Below are 19,372 nucleotides of genomic sequence, written 5' to 3' on the forward strand. Positions count from 1 at the left end.
GTCTATGCTTTCGCCCTGGCTGCACCCTCGTTTTTTATTTTTTTTTTATTTGTGTGTGTGTGTGTATGTGTGTGTGTGTGTGTGTGTGTGTTGAATAGCATGGTGTGAGTCACATGATAATGCTGGAGAAAGAATGAGCTGGAGCTGAACAGGAGGAGACCAGCGAGCTGCTGTCGTTAGCCAAAACCTTCCGAGTGTGGGCTGCATGTCATTACGCCCCCCCCCCCCCCCCCCCCCCCAAACACCACCACCACCACCTACCCCTGACTCACCCACCTGCTGCCTCACACAAACATACCAGCCACCAGTCTCCCTCGCTGAGCCCAGCCAAGTTATTATCGGCTTTACCAAGCAGACAATCTCAAACAAGTTATCAATGAGAAGACTCCCCCCTGTGTGAGTCTGTATGTGATGTGGGTTACCGCTGCAGGGCATCAAGAGAAGAGATATTGAGTGAAGGAAGGAAGTGAGAAGGCAATGACAGAGAGAGGAGAGGAGGGAGAGAGTGTGTGTGTGTGTGTGTCTTGTCAGTGCAGGTAAAGTGGAGGGGATAGGAGAAGAGAGGCAGTAGTTTTCTTGGTGAGTCTGGGCTGAAGTCCACAGAGAATGTCAAAGCAAATGCTGTGCAGTATAATCAGCCTTCACAGGTTTAGCTTTTCTCTCCTTCTTTTTTTTTGGAATCTTACTGACTTGTGCACCTGTGTGTGTGTGTGTGTGTGTGCGTGTGTGTGTGTGTGTGTGTGTGATGGCTGTCTGACTCAACACTATGCGGGAGCATGTTGAGAAGGGCTGGTGCCAAGCCTGAGGGCGTAGAGGTATCTGAGCCGTGCCCGGGAATCGCCCTGACCCGATTTCATTCACTTTGACCGTTTAATTGTTTGATCCCAGGGCTAAATGGGAAAAGGAGGGACGATGTCATTCCCCATAGACTTCTCTCCCTCAGGAAGCCTTCCTCAGCGCTGCTACCATTTTATCTCCACTTCACACACACACACACACACACACACACACACAGAGACTTACACACTCTCACACTTCAGAGTGGAGATGAATGATGGTTTTGTCCGTCAGTGAGTGTCTATGTCTCTTTGTTTCGTGCAAGAAACAGAGATCTATTGCTCTGACCACTGGTTTGATAAGGAGAAACACAGTCAAGACTGACATCCGTGCATGATTAAAATCGGTTTTGTTGGTGCCGCACTTTGTGCAGCTGGAGCTCCACTCTCTTGTCCCAAAGCGTCAGTGAAGTACTCCCCCCCCCCCCCCCCCCCCCGCCCTCTCTCTCTCTCTCTCTCTCCCCCTCTCTCTTACTTTCTCTCTCTCTCTCTCTCTTATGCTCCCTTTTCAGATTTTGTTGTGAGAGACTTTTCCCAGCTTTTGAGAGGACCATAAATCACAAGGGAACGTCAGAGAGAGATCCACATAGCCGGGGCTCCTCACAAAGCTGTAGCACAATATGAGTTGCTGACATTTTAATTGCTTTGTCATACATCTCAGGCCCTGTAAGCTTGTTTTGAGAGCGCAATTTATGGCGGTAAATGAAAACAAATACTCTCTTTGCCCACGTTCTCCAAAGCAGGTGTTCGCCTCGCTGATTAATGTAACGTCTCTGGACGGATTGTCCAAATGTTCAGGAGAATTACGTCATGAACCTCACAGCACTGTCCACATTTTAGAACATTACAGAAGTCGCTATGGTGATAATATCTGCGAATGGCCGTCCTTCATTCATAATGAACTGATTACACACACAAACTCCTGACAGGCACCCGGTAAACAGTGTGAATAAATCTTTTAAAATCAGATGGTTGTTTGTCTCAAAAAAAACTGCACAATGTCTTCTAAAAAAAGTTACTTTGTGTAACGACTAGTGGAATCATAATAGCATATTCTTTGGCAGTTTAGGTAAAACCTTGTTTTACCTGTCGTTCGCCTCCAGAGTTCTTACTGTTGAGTTTCACCTCAGGTGGCTTTAAGCAGAGGCAGTTTTTGCGACTGTTGGTGACGGTGACTTTAGCATGGACTGGTCTTTCGCTTATCGCAATGGGTCGTCCTTCTTTGAACATTCTGCTGTTTGAGTATTTAGATAATCTGGGTTTTTCCAGTGTCTCTTCTAAGTAGATTAACATTTTGCGTGGCTCCAAAGCTGTCCAGTCCTCAGGGATTGGAAACAAGGCTAGCCATTATCTTTCCCCCACTGGGCTTTGTTTACTGAGCCGCTGGCAGGGGACCATTCATCTGAAGAATTGTAATGGAATCCAAACTAGCTAGACTAATCATAAAATCACTTTATACACCGGTCGTATCGATTCTCTCTCCCTCTCTCTCTCTCTCTCCCTCTCTCTCTCTATCTCTCTCTCCCTCGCTTGCATACCAGGTGAACGCTAGCCTCCACCATGTTTTTACAAACGTAGCTTGACAGCATAACAAACTGTAGACGGAACAAACTCGGCCATTAGGGTTTTAAATCATCGCAAAGGTGAGCTGTTTATATACACATCAATTCTGAGGCCGCGAAGCTTGCCAAGCCATTTTTGCCTGTGCATATTTATTAATTAAAAGCCCATCAAGGCAGGTGGCTCTGACCTTTCGAAGCTGCTGCTGACATCTGTGAAAGGTGTCTTTATTTCCCAGAGTCAAAGCCCCCCAAGTGCTGCCAGTCTGGTTCTTCCAGCGAGGTGTCAGGGTGCTGAACACAGAGCAATGCATCCTCATCAGAAGCCGTCATTCTCCATCATTCACTGCCACGCTCTCATTCCCACCCTGGGCTATTGATGGATCTCTTTATGTTAATCTTCACTTAATCATCAAACACAACAGAAAAAATGAGTGGTAAACACACCTGAAATGCACAGTAAAACTTCTTAGAACAACACCGTCTGCTTCAAAAGTTCTGGCAGCGTGTCCATTTAAAAATAAATAAGTAAATACACAAAATAATAAATATAAAAACCGCTGCGGCAGCTGGAGTACTTTTTCCCAGAAAATCCATCTCTGAAACGGATAATGACCGCAGAACTTCTTGCTCTGGTGTAGACAAAACTAGCTACAGGTCCCTCACAACAGCACAGGAAAACTAATCACCAAGTTTCAAAGCAGCGCTCACTTAGAGTCGTGCACTGCTTCTCAAGTATTTCCTCCACGGTGCTCCCTCACGCCTCAGCAGAAAAAAACTCAGATGCTACACCAATGTGTAATTGAGGATGTCATCAATTAATTAAAAAAAAAAAAAAAAAAAGAAAAAAAATTTTAAAAATGAGGAGGCAGAAAAAGGAGCATGCATGAAGGGTAGGAGTAATGCGTGCCTCACTTTTCTTTCATCTGAGAAAGAAAAGCAGAGAACAATCCCATTCAAATGACATGAAATTCTGAAGTATCAAAGCTGTCTGTGTGTGTGCTATAACACACACACACACACACACACACTAGGTTTTGAGATGGTAATTTCCCCTTCAAAAAAAAAAAAAAAATCTACAATCTGAGCACACTGATATGAGGCTGCCAATAAAGTCTCTTTTTTTTTTCCTGTTTCGAGCTTGGCAAGCAAAATTGGCAGGAAATCGTTATTTCACTTGCTTGTTGCCTTTTTGAGGAGTTAAAACTAAACTAAAACCTGGCAGAATATCTGGAAAAAACTTGTGAAAACTGATTGATGGATAAAACACGGCCTAAACGCAGCTGCTTTCCCGTTAGCATGGACCGATATAAATGCTTTTCCTCACGTTTACCCATGTCAGGTTTTCTCCCTCGAGTCGCGGGGCTAGCCCCTGGGCTTGATTTTGAAAAAGCTACAGTAATGACCCTTTTAGTTCATTGATTCTTACCTAATGTCAGAATGAGGGATTGGGTGCACGGAGAGTGTGCAGGACCCCGTAAAATTAGGATGTGTTAGATGCCTCACCCACGGACCTAAGGTCAGTAGTCACTGAGTGAGGGCGTGGCACCAGAATCCAATGCACGTCAGAGATTCTCTAATTAAAACGCTCTCCAGCGCCCGAGATGCTCGTCAAAGGGCCTCGCCACTCCATCGCTAAATGTTCAGACAGACTCTTATATATCACTTTTCTTTTTTTTCTCTTTCTTTTTTCTTTTGCCTTCCGCAGAGCCATTACTTTGGAGAACCAGCTCGTGGTTCTGTCCACGGCGGCGGCAGACACCGGGAGATACTACGTCCGGGCCGTAAACGAGAGGAACGGGGAGAACAAGACGAGCCCATCCATTTACCTGAATGTGGCAGGTAAGCAAAAGACACGATGAGTTTCCCTATATCACAGCTCCTGTTAGTCCTGCCATTCTCACTGCATGACCAGGTTCAGACACACACCAGACTCCCCTATTGACCAAAGGAAGGAATTATGGCCTGTTTGACCATTTCTCTCTCTCTATATACCTCCCCACGGTATAGCTGCACTTTTTGTTACCTCTCCAGGAGCTCAGTAGTTGGATGAGCGGTAAAGGTAAAGGAAGTAGTTTGCTTTTGGATGTAAAAATGACTGCTGTGCTCCCAGCAGTCTCGTGGCTCCATGTTCATCAGCCTGGGAGCACACCCAGAGAATGACACCGTGTGGAACAACTGTTTGTTCCAATGACACTCTCGGATCTGCACATTGGCTCTGTTTTTTTTTTTTTTTTTTGGCAGGCACTTGAGAGTGTCTAGGTTTTTTTGGACGACAGTAGTGCCTTAGTTCGACATGCACAACTTCTCTTTCTCTCTCTCTCTCTCTTTCTCTCTCTCTCTCTCTGTCACGCATGCAGCTATAGCAGATAGGCATGCTTAGGGCAAAAAGACGTTCCCAATGGAGAGACCCCTGCTGCCTCTCATAGAGTCAAGCGTGAGGTGTCAATGAATCAAAATCAGTCATATAATATTAACACTATTTTTGCAATTAAGATTAATAGAATACACTGACTCTAGTCTTGCGTTTTAATGAGTCCAACGCGGGAGATTTGTGGAGAGGAGTTGATGGAGGTGGAAACGCTCTCGTAGTTTCACTCGACGCTTTGTTAAAATTAAATTACGTGTTTAATATCCAAATAAATGAGTCGTATTTAGTGCTTCCTAAGTAAGAGCCTTTTTAAACAAGCCGGGCTTTTCATTTCCTCTCCCTTCATTCCACCACACGATTTCACACCATCACATCAAACAATGAATATTGAAATGTTCAGAATACAGGTGCAGTGCAATCACGTACATCTTAATGAGTTTGTGTCCGTGTATAGGGTTCGCCGCCCGCCTTAGCTCTCGTTTACAGTACTTTCTGTACGACTGAAATTAACCGTAGTTAATTAATTTCCTTCGGTGTAGGGAAAATTGTCTGAGGAGTAGCAGCACTGTGCATTGATCAAAGGCAGGCCCAGGACGTGATTACGGTGTGGCATCACCCCAAAACATCTCACTCCGCACCAGCACTTTTCTCACAGTCAACCCAAACTGGAACCACTCTGGAGAAATATGTCCATTTTCATCTGATAGAACACACAGCCCCAGTGGAATCCCAATTACTCATTATGTAGCAAATCAGAAGGTAAAAGCCTCTGAAGCCATCCATGTGCAAAAATTCCCAATTTACCTTCAAAAATGCATCCAACATGCATCTTGAAGCATTAAATGCCTTTTGAGGGGTTTTTTTGTTGTTGTTTTTTTTTACTTTTGTCTAAATTGTGACCTTGATTTCACAATTATTTATTGGTGGGTATGACTTTTTTTTATTCCCCAGTCTATAAACTTAGAACACCTCCCTGGACAAAGATTCTGTCATTTTGACCTACTTATAAGTAAAGCAATCAGTTAAAAGCTCGCATGTCTCCATTTATTGATTCCTGTCGTCCAACCTCATAGGTTGTCAGCTTTTTTTTTTTTCTTTTTTTTTTTGTATTTTTTTCTAAAGGGATCATGAGATTTAATCATCAGAAATTTCTTTTGTCTCTTTTCTCACAACTTCTTGAAGGTGATGGACCATCCAATCACGAGTGAGTTATTGTTAGCCGGCAGAAAACCCTTTTTGTCCGCTCTGACACAGATCCCATTTGGAGCATCTCCCTTGGGCACAGAGCAGTTCCCCTTCCATTATCACTCACACCTTGCTTTAGAAAGGTCATCCCAGTTATAAAAAGGTTGCTTTGAAGCTTTTGATTAGGCCTGATAAATTGATGGCGCACGAGAAGAAATATTGTCGGACTGAATACACAGGATTACCTTTTTGAGAAGTTTTTTTTTTCTTTCCCTCTTGACTGTATTGTGAAACCACATCGTGGCTGTCAATGAGACAAACCTTAAATAATATTCTTTTTTGTTGTTCATAAAACGTATTGAACCTTATATAGTGTCCTAAACAGCTGGACGTGATGCTCCTGATTGGAGCCATTTGTCTAAATGCAGGTAGTGAGTGGTATTGTCTGGCATTACGGTGTATTTTTACGTTCGCTTGGCCTTGATTTATTTGAAGGGAAATAGACTTCGACTAACCAGCTCAGTCATTATTTGCCGTTACTAATGGTCTCATTTGGAGCCAACCGTGTGCTTGGTTCTATTTCATTTCTCTCAGCTGAAATAATCATCTACCATTTTAAAATGGTGCTCCTACTTCTGCTGAGACGTGTCCATTGTCTTCTCCCCTCACTGGGGTTGACAGACGTTGAGCTTCAGTCAAACCGTCTTTTTCAGCTGTAGCTTTTCTATGTCAGTGAATGTTAACTATGGGAGTGTTTGGAAGTATTCCAAAGGGCTCCAAGGTAGAGTGTACATATCTGACCTACCAGTCAGATAAGGTATAATTAAGTATAATTTAATGAGGTATAAACATGTGTACCATGATAATTTGAAATGCAGAACTAGCATCTGCAGTTAATGAATTTTCAGTCCCCAACAAAAGAGAGACATGAATTAAAAATAGTTGTACTGCTTGTAAATGTAATCTTAATTCTTAATATAGTTATGGCAGGAATGTCATTACAGATCATTAGAGTTTCATACCTGTCACGCTGCAGAGAATCACGTGTTTATGCGATTTCCAATTTTATCTACGACTTGTTTATTTTTGTAAACAAACAAATTGGGGAAGGAGATAAAATCGCTGTTACCTGAGTGTTTCTTCTTGCTGATTACATCAAGCTCTTTCAGGAAAAATGATAAACACACAATGATTTTTGTGCTTTTTTTGTGTTTGTTTTGAATCAACAGTTTAGACCTTATCAAAATGGGTCAGTTTAGTTTTCTTTGTCTTACGATTAAAATTTATGCGTACGAAATAGAAATCAGAACTCATAAACACATTTCTGGATATTGTGCACATGAAAGATTCATAGGACTCTCAGCCAGATGTTGTGCCAAGTCATTCTGCCTTAATTCTTATAACATTTTAATGTGGGTCTCTTTGCTATTGAAATGAAGCATCTAGACTTAAGACAACTGAAAGCATTAAAACACAAAGCAGGACCGGGGCTGCGAGTGCTGGCGTTGATTTAGAAGTAGCCTAATAGATCACCTATCAGCTGTAAGAAATATGTGCATTCCCTCACGGCCGGCGCGGCTTATTATTCCATTGGTTTGTTTTTATGAAAGCAGGCAATTGCCTTTGGAACATTTTTGTCAAACTCGCCCAGTGATGTATGGTAAACAATTACACCTGCAGCTATCATTTGCAAGTCAAGTTCCTATGCAGCACTCATACACTCAGTAGGCCTACACAGAAGTTAGCGTTTGATAACACCACTGACTTAGATTGTTTTTTTGTTTTGTTTTTTTTCCTTTTTTTGAGTAGGCAGATCCACAGAGTCTGACTCCACTTTTGAGTGACACGCATAGGGCAGAGAAGTGCTTTGAAGGACTTTTTTTTTTTTGCGTATTGACATGACTGGAAGCCCACGTGCGCAACATCTGCAGGGATCAGGGAGGGTGTGGGAAGTACAAGAGCAGCATGTGGAATATTCTGAGAGTTGCGTCGTTAAGATTTAATGAACGTCTCCATAAATTTTTATTGCGTTCATCCTGTTGGCAGATTACGTTTAGACAAAAGCTGGTTTCCTGCGCCGTAAGCGGACCCAAGGGACTAGAGATGATTAAAGTATGGACCCTTCTAGAGCCTGAAACCCCCCCCCGCCCCCCTACACCACTGACTTTTATTTTTTGTTGTTATTGTTATCATCGCTAGCATCCCGCTTGAGTTTCTCCTTGCCCCCTCGTTCCCCATTCGATGTCCATTAAACGCATGAAATTAGCTTTGGCTCGACACCCAGGGTTTCATCTCGGGCACACATCGCGATGTTTAATTGACTATATCTTAAACAAATAGGTCCCCCAAGAGATTGTGTTTAGTTTGTAATATCTTAGATTTGATAACTTGTCACGTGTAATTTGAACAGAGATTGATAAGACGTGACAGAGGGCCATTTGCGAGGCTCTGATTCTTGCGGCGCTGGAGGTATGCTGTTTGCTTTCTCATTAACGTCTCTAAGGCCGCGGTGGAACTGAGCCTTCGGAGAATTCCTGACAGATAAATAATAACCTGTCTGTCAGCTCTCCAGATAGTAGATGTTTATAGGTCTAACAACACTCTGAACCTTTTAAGATGATAACACACTCAATTACGGCAGGCCAAATCACAGCTGCCTTATCTCACAGGCGTTAGGCTCCTCTTCCTCGACGTTATCAAGATTAACCCAATGTCACTGTTATTTCAATACTTTGTATGAAGTAACAAAGGACATGGTTTAAAGACCGATTGCATCAGGGAAACAAAAGAGCGTGTTTTGCTGGAAAGCGGTTATTCAAAACACATTAATGTTAAGTCAGCATTGCTATTAATACCCTAAGCAGAACTACTGACATACAGAAAGATTTCCACAAAACCATTCACATGTTTAACATGGATGGGCAACTTAGTAATATGATACAAGATGAAATTTCAGTTGGTTCTTTACTGGTATATCTCAGTCAAAATCTTAGCCCAGTAATATATCTTCTTACATTTTTGCGTTTGCCATTTAGTGACGTGAAATCCTTCAAAGCAATAAAGTAATCCGATTAAAGTATGGTAAGGCAATCAGCATCAGAATCACTTTATTCACCTGAATGTACAGGGTAGACAGGAATTTGGCATGGCAGTCAACATAAGCACATACAGCATGTATGCACCACCATACAACACAGACCACAAATTCACAGCATATGACAGAACAGAAGAACATTTTTATTCTTTCCTGTTTCTTGTTGTGGTGTCAGTCATGGGAGATTAAGTCTTGACGGAAGAGAGAAATACAAATCGTTGTCTTGAGAAAACGATAAGCGTATACACCCCCAGCCACTGCTGGCCAGATGTTCTTTGGTGCGCTTGACCCTGAGAGTACGTGGCCTGGATTTCCATATGATTAGAAACCCCCTCTAGCCACAGCTCTGGTAAACAGAATAAATTATGTGCAATCATTTACTGAGATGACAGTGTGTCATTTTACGAGACAGAGAGGAACAAGAGTAAACATGATTAAATATCCAGTACTACAACCTCTGCAGTGCCAAGAATCAACTGCGTTATTTACATACAAAGCTTGCGATTATATGCCATTAAAAAACGGGCCAGCGGTGAAGATGTGCTCAGAATTTGCAGAATGATGATCAAACAAGCGAGTTTCAGAACAAAGGCTACACATCTTACAGGCCTCATGTCCGGAGCGGATGTTTACACCCCCGTTTTCCCAGAACTTTTTAAAAACATCTCCAGCAGAATGGTCAAGGAAAAACGAGGCAGAGCGGGCGAGTTGAAAACTTCTTACGCTCGCTCGTCGAGTGCGTCAGTCAAAATCTGCATGAGCGTTCTCGCCGGCGGAACTAGGTCAGTGCAACACCGTGCCTTCCTCTCTTTACCACGGCTTTGTCTGTTATTCTGAATAGTACTGTGTTTTTTCATGTCACTACTACAAAGGTTACATGTGAAACCCAGTGCATGCGTGGTGAGATGGTTCACCTAAAGGAAAAGAGGGGAGGAAAAAAAAAATCAAAGGTTTGTTGATTGTGATGTAAAAATAAACAGCCATCTTTTTTGTATGAATCACGCTGAGAGATGGGATCTCTCTCAGCTTTCATTTTTTTTTGCGTTACGCTACCTCAAAGTGTCGGCTCAGGCATTGTGTACGTCCACAATAGAATGTGTCATGTGTTACGGCTAGCAGACAGATGGCGGGTACACTGATGTTAAGTGTTTGCATATGCAGAGAGCATCATTCAATGCAAAAAAACAAATAAACAAACAAACCAAAAAAATACGGTTGTGCGTGTTTGGGGAGGACATCAGTGGATGCAGCTCTTCCCTGTGTGTGAAAGGCGAGAGTGCTGCAGATGGGTTGTTTTGCAGTGAAGGTCAGCAACAGTGCCTGGAAGCAATAATAAAATTTTCATTTTTAAAAAAAAAAACAGCACAATTACACATTATATTTTATAATGATTTTTTTTTTCTTTTTCTTTCTTTTTTCTTTCTTTATTTTTAGAACTCGTTAAATTTTTCATCGGCAAATGTTCATTAGGTGGATTGTAATCTTGGTCTGACTGTGATTTTATGAGGCTTTTTATTTGTCCAAAAATGTTTTTATATTTCTCAGTGGCACGATGGTACAAAGGTCCTTCACATCAAACCAATAGATAGCAAGTGTGACAGCTAGGATCCTGGAATGTCATCTCCAATGGCAGGTTTCCTAAGGTATACGGAGAGAAGCCTATAGTGGAAACACCAAGGAGGCATTGGCTGGCTGCTCGCTGATGAGCGGTACCTGTAGCTCATAGAAACCCTTGAGCTGCAGGATAACAGCGAGAGTCTGGAGAAGGAGAGTGCGCTGAGACAGTGCTGGGTAAACATTTCTGCCCAGTTCCCCACGCTCTGCTGAGGCGCTCAGACGACCGCCGGCAGCCGCGCGGCCCAGAAGAGGGAAAGAGCGCGGAGATTAGCCTCGAGTACGGGTCTCCTCTCAGTTCCTCAGCTTGTTGTCGAAGTCGTAGGTGGAAGCGCCCGTCGCCAGCTGAGACCGTCTCTGAGCCACCGCAGGACGCAGCAGCCGCCAAACTCGGCTGAGCCGCTGCCGGAAGCGATCGGGCCTGCAGGGGGCGCCAACCACGCCTGCACTGTCTTGCACTGGTCCCGTTGCCCCCGGCACCATGGCAAACGTGTGCGGCTCACTTAAATGGTGTTACTAAATGAAACAAGCCTTCCAGGGCTGACACGGTTACCTGCCTCACTTCTCCTTCCCACCCTGTGACACAAGACATCTTGTGGGAACGCAGAAGGCAGCTTCCATTTAAACCTGTCGTGGACAGCTTTTTTGAACTACCCATCAGAGACACTGGTCTTTCGTATTGCGTCAGCATGTGCGGTGGTAATTAGGGTCAAATCGCCAGCTTCATCAATCAAACAGATCTGTCACCTGTGAACTTTTCAGCTTCTCTTTTGTTTTTACTCCAGTATAACTGTAGCAAAAAGTTTTTCCTAAGAGGAAAAAAATGTGTGATTACGCTGTGGTTTTTGCTATAAGTTATTACATTTCTCCATGATTTTTGAGCTGAATGTCTGAACAAAACTAAAGTCATGTCGGGTGCTAATTATGTAGACCTTTTATTTTGCCTCACTTCGTAATATTTTTGATGGTAACGAAAGATCCTGAGGCCGACTGTCTGATTTGAGCTTCTTTTTTGTCAAGTAAATACACACACAGCCCCCCCCCGTGCACAAACTCTTGAGTTAACTAGAGGTTTCGGAGTGAGTGAGCGACCGGGGAAATGTCTGCCTTCTTTAATGCTTTCACTTTGCATGCTGAAGATGACACCTGCACTCCCTCACGGTATCTGTCTGTCTGAATTACCTCAGATGCAAATTGCCCAAAGCCATTTTATAATGCTGTCTGAACAATGGATGTTAATGCAATGACTGTAAAGAGGCACTTAATCTAATATTATTAGACTTTCTGATTTCAATTCTGTGCTAATGCTGCTATGACAATAATATATACTAAAAAAGAACTAGCGCAGGCGTGGATTTTTCCTGATGTCTTTGAAAATGGGTAGGCTGGCATTTCATGACAACTCAAATAAGGTAATGGAAAATGGTGGGGGCACATTTTCCTTATGTTTGTCAGCGCAGCAGAGCAGCAGGGCTGGGAATAATATTAGTGCAGCGCATAGCAATACAGCCTCAGCACTCGCAGTGGAAAAAGATTGAGCTTTTGAGACTCTGCTTATAAATCGTCAGTTTGGAATGAGATAGCTCTCTCAACCCTTTTTAAAGAGGTTTTTTTTGTGCAGATGAGGACTGCCGTGTTGTGATTCTTAGGTAGAAGTGATTTGTGTCTGATCTAGAGAATAAGAGATTTTCTAAAAAAACACCGGGAGTCCACCAGGAGGAAATGTAATGAAGGATGAGTCCTGAAGTCATTGAGAAGATCTTCAGTATCGATAGTTTAGATTTCCCCAGTCTCTGTGTGAGATGGTGCATGGTCTGTTTGTATGCTGTAAATAGCAAAGAGAGAGAGAGAGTGTGTGTGTGTGTGTTTGTGTGTGTGTGTGTGTGTGTGTGTGTGTGTGTGTGTGTACATTCTTGACAAACAGCAGGACTCTTTTTTAATTTACCTGATGGGACCTGGGAGCTCTTTGAAGAGAAGTCTGACTAATTTTCTCTGACTCTAATTTTCCTGTGAGGTACTGAAAAAAAAAAGAGTAGGAAGGCGAAACTGAGCAGACGCCAGTGTGTGTTTTACCTCCGGGTGTTCTCCACTGGGGGAAAGGGGCATGTGTATAGTCAGCAGAGAGGCAGGAAGCCCAGCATGGTCTGTGTGTGTTTATTTGTGTGTGTCTTTATTTGTGTGTGTGTATGTGTGAGCGTGTGTGTGTGTCTGTGTGTGTGTGTGTGTGTGTGTGTATATATATATATATACAGAGCTCCAGAATGTGACTATTTAGTCACATTTTACGACCGTTTTTGGACTAAGCGCGACTAAATTTCGTAACTAGACACACCAGTGCAAATATGCCCCCCATTTGTTATTTTATTTTTACAGTCATCATCGTATATCACGTGAAACACCAGGAGGGAGCGAGAATGTGTGTGTGTGTGTGTGTGTGTGTGTGTGTGTGTGTGTGCAAGCCTGAGCGAGATAGAGGGTGATTAGAGTGGAGAGCTAACGAGAGGCTATCGTCATCATAACAACGCGATTCGGGGACGATTCGGGCGCGGGATGTCGTCTACCCGTGTCCGCTCCATAACTGCTCTCGCTCTCGCTCTCGCTTCGGCCTTTGGTGCCGATGAAACGAACTGTCGATTCGTTTTTCCAAAAAAAAAAGATCATTCAGACCCTCCTGTTCCTCTACAGTCCCAAATGTCTGATGAGGTTCAATCAGGGGAGGAGTCAGCAGCTGAGCAGGTGTTTAAAGAGGCAAACTCCTGGTCTTTCCCAGGGGAATGACTCACACAGTTTACCTGGCTGAGATATTGCAAAGAAAGGATCGCCATGTATTGTACGGCCCAACATTTTTGCGGGGAAAACTGAGTTTGCTGACTCAACTGCAAACTTTGAACGTGATACACATGTAAAACACAACAGCAGCATGAAGCATAAACTACCCTTATGTTTACATTTGTCAATTTATTATTTGGTGTTTAAATTTTAAAAAACAGCATTTAATTTTTTGATTTTTTTCTCTTAAAGCACCGCTTCACTTTGTGACCTTTTCCTTTAAAATTAAACAGCACATTGTTATTTCTGTAAATTGTCTATTTATTACCAAAGCATACATATGTATACATATGTATACATACATGCATACTTATCATATATATATGTATATGTATGTGTACACACATATATATACACACACACACACACACACATACATATATATATATATATATATATATATATATATGTGTGTGTGTGTGTGTGTGTGTGTGTGTGTGTGTGTGTATATATGTGTGTATATATATATACACACACACACACACACACACACACACATACATATATATATATGATAAGTATGCATGTATGTATACATATGTATGTATATATATGTATGTCTGTATGTGTGTGTTGCCCTTCTATACTGTGACTCTGACTGCTCTTGCCATATATGAGTGAACAGTTAACTGTTAACCTCCTACGGGGACAACCGTGGGCTCATATCCGCCCCTGCGATGAGCCGTCAGGACTGAGAGAGAGCGGGAGTTGACTGTAAATGTGAGTGTGTGCAGCGGGAACCTCGTCTAAACAGATTTAGTCACTACTCAGCCTTTGGCAGATGTGTGTCTCGCCGCATGTTTAAGACATTTCCAAAGCCTTGATAGAGACAGCACTGCACTTGTGAGGATTGCTTTAAGTGATTGCTGCCGTTGCCAGGTTTTAGAACGAGGTATGACATTTTCCACTAGTGCTGTAATTATTAAAGTTTTTTAGGGAGTGATTGCTAGTTGCAGCGACATGATAATTGAATTGAGGAAGTACAACAATCAGTGGCATTTAACAAGGGTTTAATCTAGTTAAGAGAGAGGGGGAGAGAGAGAGAGAGAGAGAGAGAAGAAAAGAATGCTTCAAAAAGGGGGGATTAGGGGTGTGAAGTTTGTTTGCTGTCATGACGATGAAGACTCACTGTATTTCTACGGTACCAAAAAATGACAGTGGTCGCTATGAGCTGTTGGGCTGGGCTTTAACCGTGTCGACAGGAAAAAAGAAGTGTACGCCATTTCACTTGACAGGCCTAAGAAATTCCTCAGGTGAAAAGCTAGGTGACTGGAGCCAGGAGGGATCCATACTATATTAATCCTCCTGTATCTGAGCGATTTAATTTCCACCCAGTCCATTGCAGTAGGGGAGTTGTAATTTTGAGAAGAGATGGGACTCTGTAATGATCTCTCCAGCGAGGTGAGTGGAGGAGAAACCTCTGACACTGGAGATTGGTGTAGAAGGAGTGTAACATTTAAGCCAGTGAGATTGCCTACAGCGCTGAGATCAGTGAAAAGGTTGGTTGGGAGGGGGGAGGACGAGGAGGCGGAGGAGGAGGAGGAAAGGAAGGGAGGGGAGGGGTTGTTGGATTGGGGGTTTGAGTCTTGTGGAGATCCAACCCTGCTCTTCCTCGAACGACGTCTTCACAGGACGGACCAGAGGATTGCGCACCGCGGGGCCTGAGCGCTTTCAGCTCTAATGCTGCGCGTGAATAAGAGGTTTATCGCCATTTCAGAGGGATTGTAGTTATTTATTTATTTAAAGTGCAAAGGTGACCTTATCAGCGAGGCCACAGTTGTTATTGGTGAGCTGGAATATACTTGAAGTGAGAATCTTGAGATCGCTGAACATGCCATTAATGAAGCATGCTTTGAGTGCCCTCTTATACAACCTCTTAAACAGAACAATAAACAATAACTAATTGCTGTATTACACAGATTACATTTAAAAGTACTTTATTTATAGAGAGAGAGATGTATAGATGTACATATTGATAGACATACAGGTAAATATAGATGATAAATATAGATGTAGATAATGTGCACGGATATATAAATGCATGACAACTGAATCGTGTCTGTATGTATTCTGTCTCATTCTTGCGCTTGGAATAGTGCCATTTGATTTGGCTGCTGTTGACGAGTTTGGGGTCTGAAAAGGGAATGAGTTGTACGTGGATGCTGATGGGATGGCACGAAATCAAAGTTTGAAAAAAAAAAAAAGTTATCAAAGAATGAGGGGCTTCAGAAGCTGCTCAGTTTGTCTGATGGAAAAAGGGCTTTTCTGTCATCTCTCTCAGGCCCCGCCTCTGTCTTCTGTTTGAAATGTTTCCGACCATTAAGCCACTTGTGACTCCTTGGTTCACTCACTCAGAAAGCAGCACGGTTTTGGATTGTGGGTGGGGGGTGGGGGGGGCACGTTAATTAACGTGTAGAAAAAGCAGTCGGTGTCTTCATTATTTTACGCACACATTGTTGTCGTAATTTGGATTACATCTCCCCTTTTCTATATAGATGGGCTAACACATTTTAATTTGACAGGGCCAGGTGCCAATTGAAAACGGTTAAAAGCCTAAAAGAAGAGCACTTTCGCTTTAATTATCCTTTGATCAAAGCTGAGTAACGGCTCTTCATCTTTCCGGCAAGGCTCTGGAGCATTAGACTGGCACCGCTGACCCCCAAGCATGGAGAACCCTGGTGTATGCTGGTTTTTGTCACGCATCAGCATAATTAAATCAGTAATTAGAGAAAGAGTCTCTTCACCTGCCTTCCCTTTTTCTTTTTTTTATTTTTTAGGTGTACCGTACTGGTGAATTATTTTACCATCCAATTAGACACTTGCATACACCTGGCGAGTGGGTTCTCTGTCCGCCCGGGCGCTTTAATTAGCTGAATTAGAGGCGAGGCACACGAGCAAGCCGTTGTCTGCTCTTGTCTGACACGTGTGTCTCCCTGTTCTGAAAGCAGATACAAAAATGAGACAGCGTTTCTCCCACACAGGGTCCAGCGGGTGAAATGCCAAAGTGCTTTAAAGTTCAGGGGCAGGGCCTTGGACTGTCTGTCCAAGTGATTGACTCCTCACGCTGAAAAGGTCGTCGAATGTCAGTGTCGAAGGTGACTGTCCATTGTCCCTTAACCCCCCCCGTTCTTTCCATTCTTTCAGTATGAAGGAGGAAAATAAGCTTCAGTGTTGATGAACTGCAGTTGTGCCTGTGCATGAGGGAGATCAATACTGGTGACTGGAGATGTTCAGGGCTGAGAGAAAAGGAGTGAAGTGGCGGGCCAGTGAAACACCACTGATTGTGTGTATCATCGCATTGAACGCGTCGTCCACCGCATAACAAAAGAATGCAGGTGTCAATCGATGCGACGGGTTCCACAGGAAGAGAATGCCAAACAGTCACAGTGCTATCAGAGTGGGAGGAGAGAAGGAACAAAAAAAAAAAAAAGAGAAAAGAAAGAAAGAATGTACAGGGCAAGTCGCGAGTTTAAAAAAAAAAAAAAAAGGTCTTTTTTTTTCAGCGTCTCTATTTTTAATAAGTCGCTCCATGCATCGTTGATTAGTCTCCCGTGCCCAGCTAACAGTGTTTTTTGTGGCCTGGGCAGACTTGGCAAATAACCGTACAATATTTCAGTGCTTTTTTCACCTAGCCCGACACTAGAATTACAAATAACTATAGCACATGCTTTCTGAAGAGAGAATGGAAGAAAGTGAGACATTGAATGCTGTATTCAATTCAATATTGATTGTGAATATTACATACAGTTCCTGGGAAGCAATGCAAAGCACACATTTGCATCTCTGCAATATTTATATTATGTGCCCAGGAGAAGCCAGTTAGCCTTAAAAGTTTTTGGTTTTTTTTCTTAATAGTTTCAAATGCAAAGTGTAGGCTACTATTTCAGGATAATATTTTTTCACTCTACCTTGGAACAGTGTATTCTCATTGGCGCCCTTCTGTTGTCGCGTGGTACGTAATACTGTATTTTTAGATTTCATTCGGCAGAGTCAAAAAGTAAGAAGAGGGAAGTATCAAGAGTATTTTTTGACCTCATATTTTTTGCGCTTCTTCAGAAAGAGCGCAAAGTCGATCATAACTTATAGAGTTGCAAGAAGATATCATTTTTTGGCATTTTTTGAGTGTGGATTTGAGACATCGTGGCTTTTAGCTGTTTGGGATTTCATGTCGCTATCGCAAGTCATGATCAAGTAGTCTCATCATTAGTTGGACCGAAAAAAAAAAAAGGCTGAAACTCTGTGATGAGGATTAAGTCACCTCTCCTGTCAGAGAACCCGGTATTTAGTCTGGCATTTCCCTGAATCTCTTCCTCTTGTTTCAGTTCAGCAAGAAAACTGCATGTCTCAAACCAGAATTTCAAAGAGTCAGAGGCAGATTTTGGGATGATTACGCCTGGTTTTTTTTTTTTCACTCACCTCACGGCACTCAAAAAAATCCTCCAAACAGAAGAAAAAGAGGAAAAAAAGAAGACATGCCAGTTTGTAACAAAGCTCCTCTCTGACTTTGACATCTCCCAAAGTCGTCTGCAGTAAAACACAGAGAGCCTTAATGAGTCTGAGCTCGGAGAAGTGAAAGCAGCCCCTACACGGCTCTCACGTAACGTGTGTCACCGGCCGGCTGTTCACGCTCACGCAACGTGACCTCCACAGCTCTGACAGCCGTGGACGAAACGAATCGGACGGATTTCGTATATGAGACGCCGCGTTTGCGTGTTTGGTTGCATGTGTGATGCGCACGGCGGCTTGGCAATGATACGCTCACGCAATCAAAGCGGTCCCATTGGTGGTCTGTTGGGGAGTTGGCAGTGAGTAACGCCGACAATAGCTGCAGGTGGAACACAGATCACTGGACTTTAATCCTCGGAAACCAAAGCTATGTTGGTGTGTCAGCCTAAATCCGTGGTGTCAGCGTGCAGCTGGACAGGACAGAATGCTCTGTTCCCCTCAGGCCAGCTCGGTGGCTCAGAGAGCCAGTGGTACCACTGTTCCATCCGCCTGGCCAGAAAAGTCAGACAAGCAAACAATGAATATGGATCAGCCTTCCCACGGACACACACACACACAGGGATCAACACACAGGCGTGCACCCACACTCACACAAATGCATACACCCACATGCTCTTTCCATCTCTCCCTTGTCCTCTCTCCCACTCTCTCTCTCTCTCTCTCCCTCACACACCCAAACACATGGTCATACAGACATACACACAGGGCCTTGGAATCCAGACCCTGTTCATATGAATTTATGTGGAATTGGTGTAAACCAGAGCTGAGAGGCAACCTCTGGCCCCAGGGCCTGTAGGCGAGAGAGGCCACCCAGGCGAGAAAAATGGCCCATCAGCACGGCTCACCTGGCAAAACGAATGACAAAAAGCACGCAGGACAAGCCCACAGGGACTACACCCCCCCCCCCCCCCCCCCCCCCCCCAAGTCCACCGCTGACAGGTCCTGGAATGGGGATAGCATCATCTCTATTTCGTAGACCTGGGCCCATTAAACCCTAAGCTGAAAGGAGAAATAGTGAGCTAGAAATGAGAATTGGAGTCCTGGTGGACTCAAAAAACAAAAACAAAATATTTCAGTCAAAATGCTATTAATTTCATCCAGAACATTTGAGGTCATGGCCTTCTGATTTGAATCTGAATGTACTTGTTTGAACTCCATGTGACTTTCCAAGAATCAGTGCACTGTGTTGTCTTGTTTTCTTCATATTTCTGAAATTCATTAAACCAAAAAAAAAAGAAAAAGACGCAGCCTCGTCGTAACATGAAAAATGGAACAGGCTTATGCGAAATCTTCTCCTCTGACAGTGAGCTCTCTGCCCTTATGCTGGTTCATTTGATTGGCCCAAAGGCACACGGAGTCAAGAAGTCCTTCCAACTGC

General features: G+C 43.3%; 1 protein-coding gene across 1 annotated transcript in view; it reads left to right on the forward strand.

The window, feature by feature from the left end:
- Positions 1 to 19,372, forward strand: part of sdk1a (sidekick cell adhesion molecule 1a) — a 196,997-nt gene that overhangs the window by 106,419 nt on the left and 71,206 nt on the right. The window contains 1 exon segment of the mRNA XM_030790503.1: positions 4,104 to 4,237. Coding sequence (XP_030646363.1) covers positions 4,104 to 4,237 — 134 coding nt within the window.

Source organism: Chanos chanos, chromosome 13 (assembly GCF_902362185.1).
Source record: "Chanos chanos chromosome 13, fChaCha1.1, whole genome shotgun sequence".
Taxonomy (NCBI): Eukaryota; Metazoa; Chordata; class Actinopteri; order Gonorynchiformes; family Chanidae; genus Chanos; species Chanos chanos.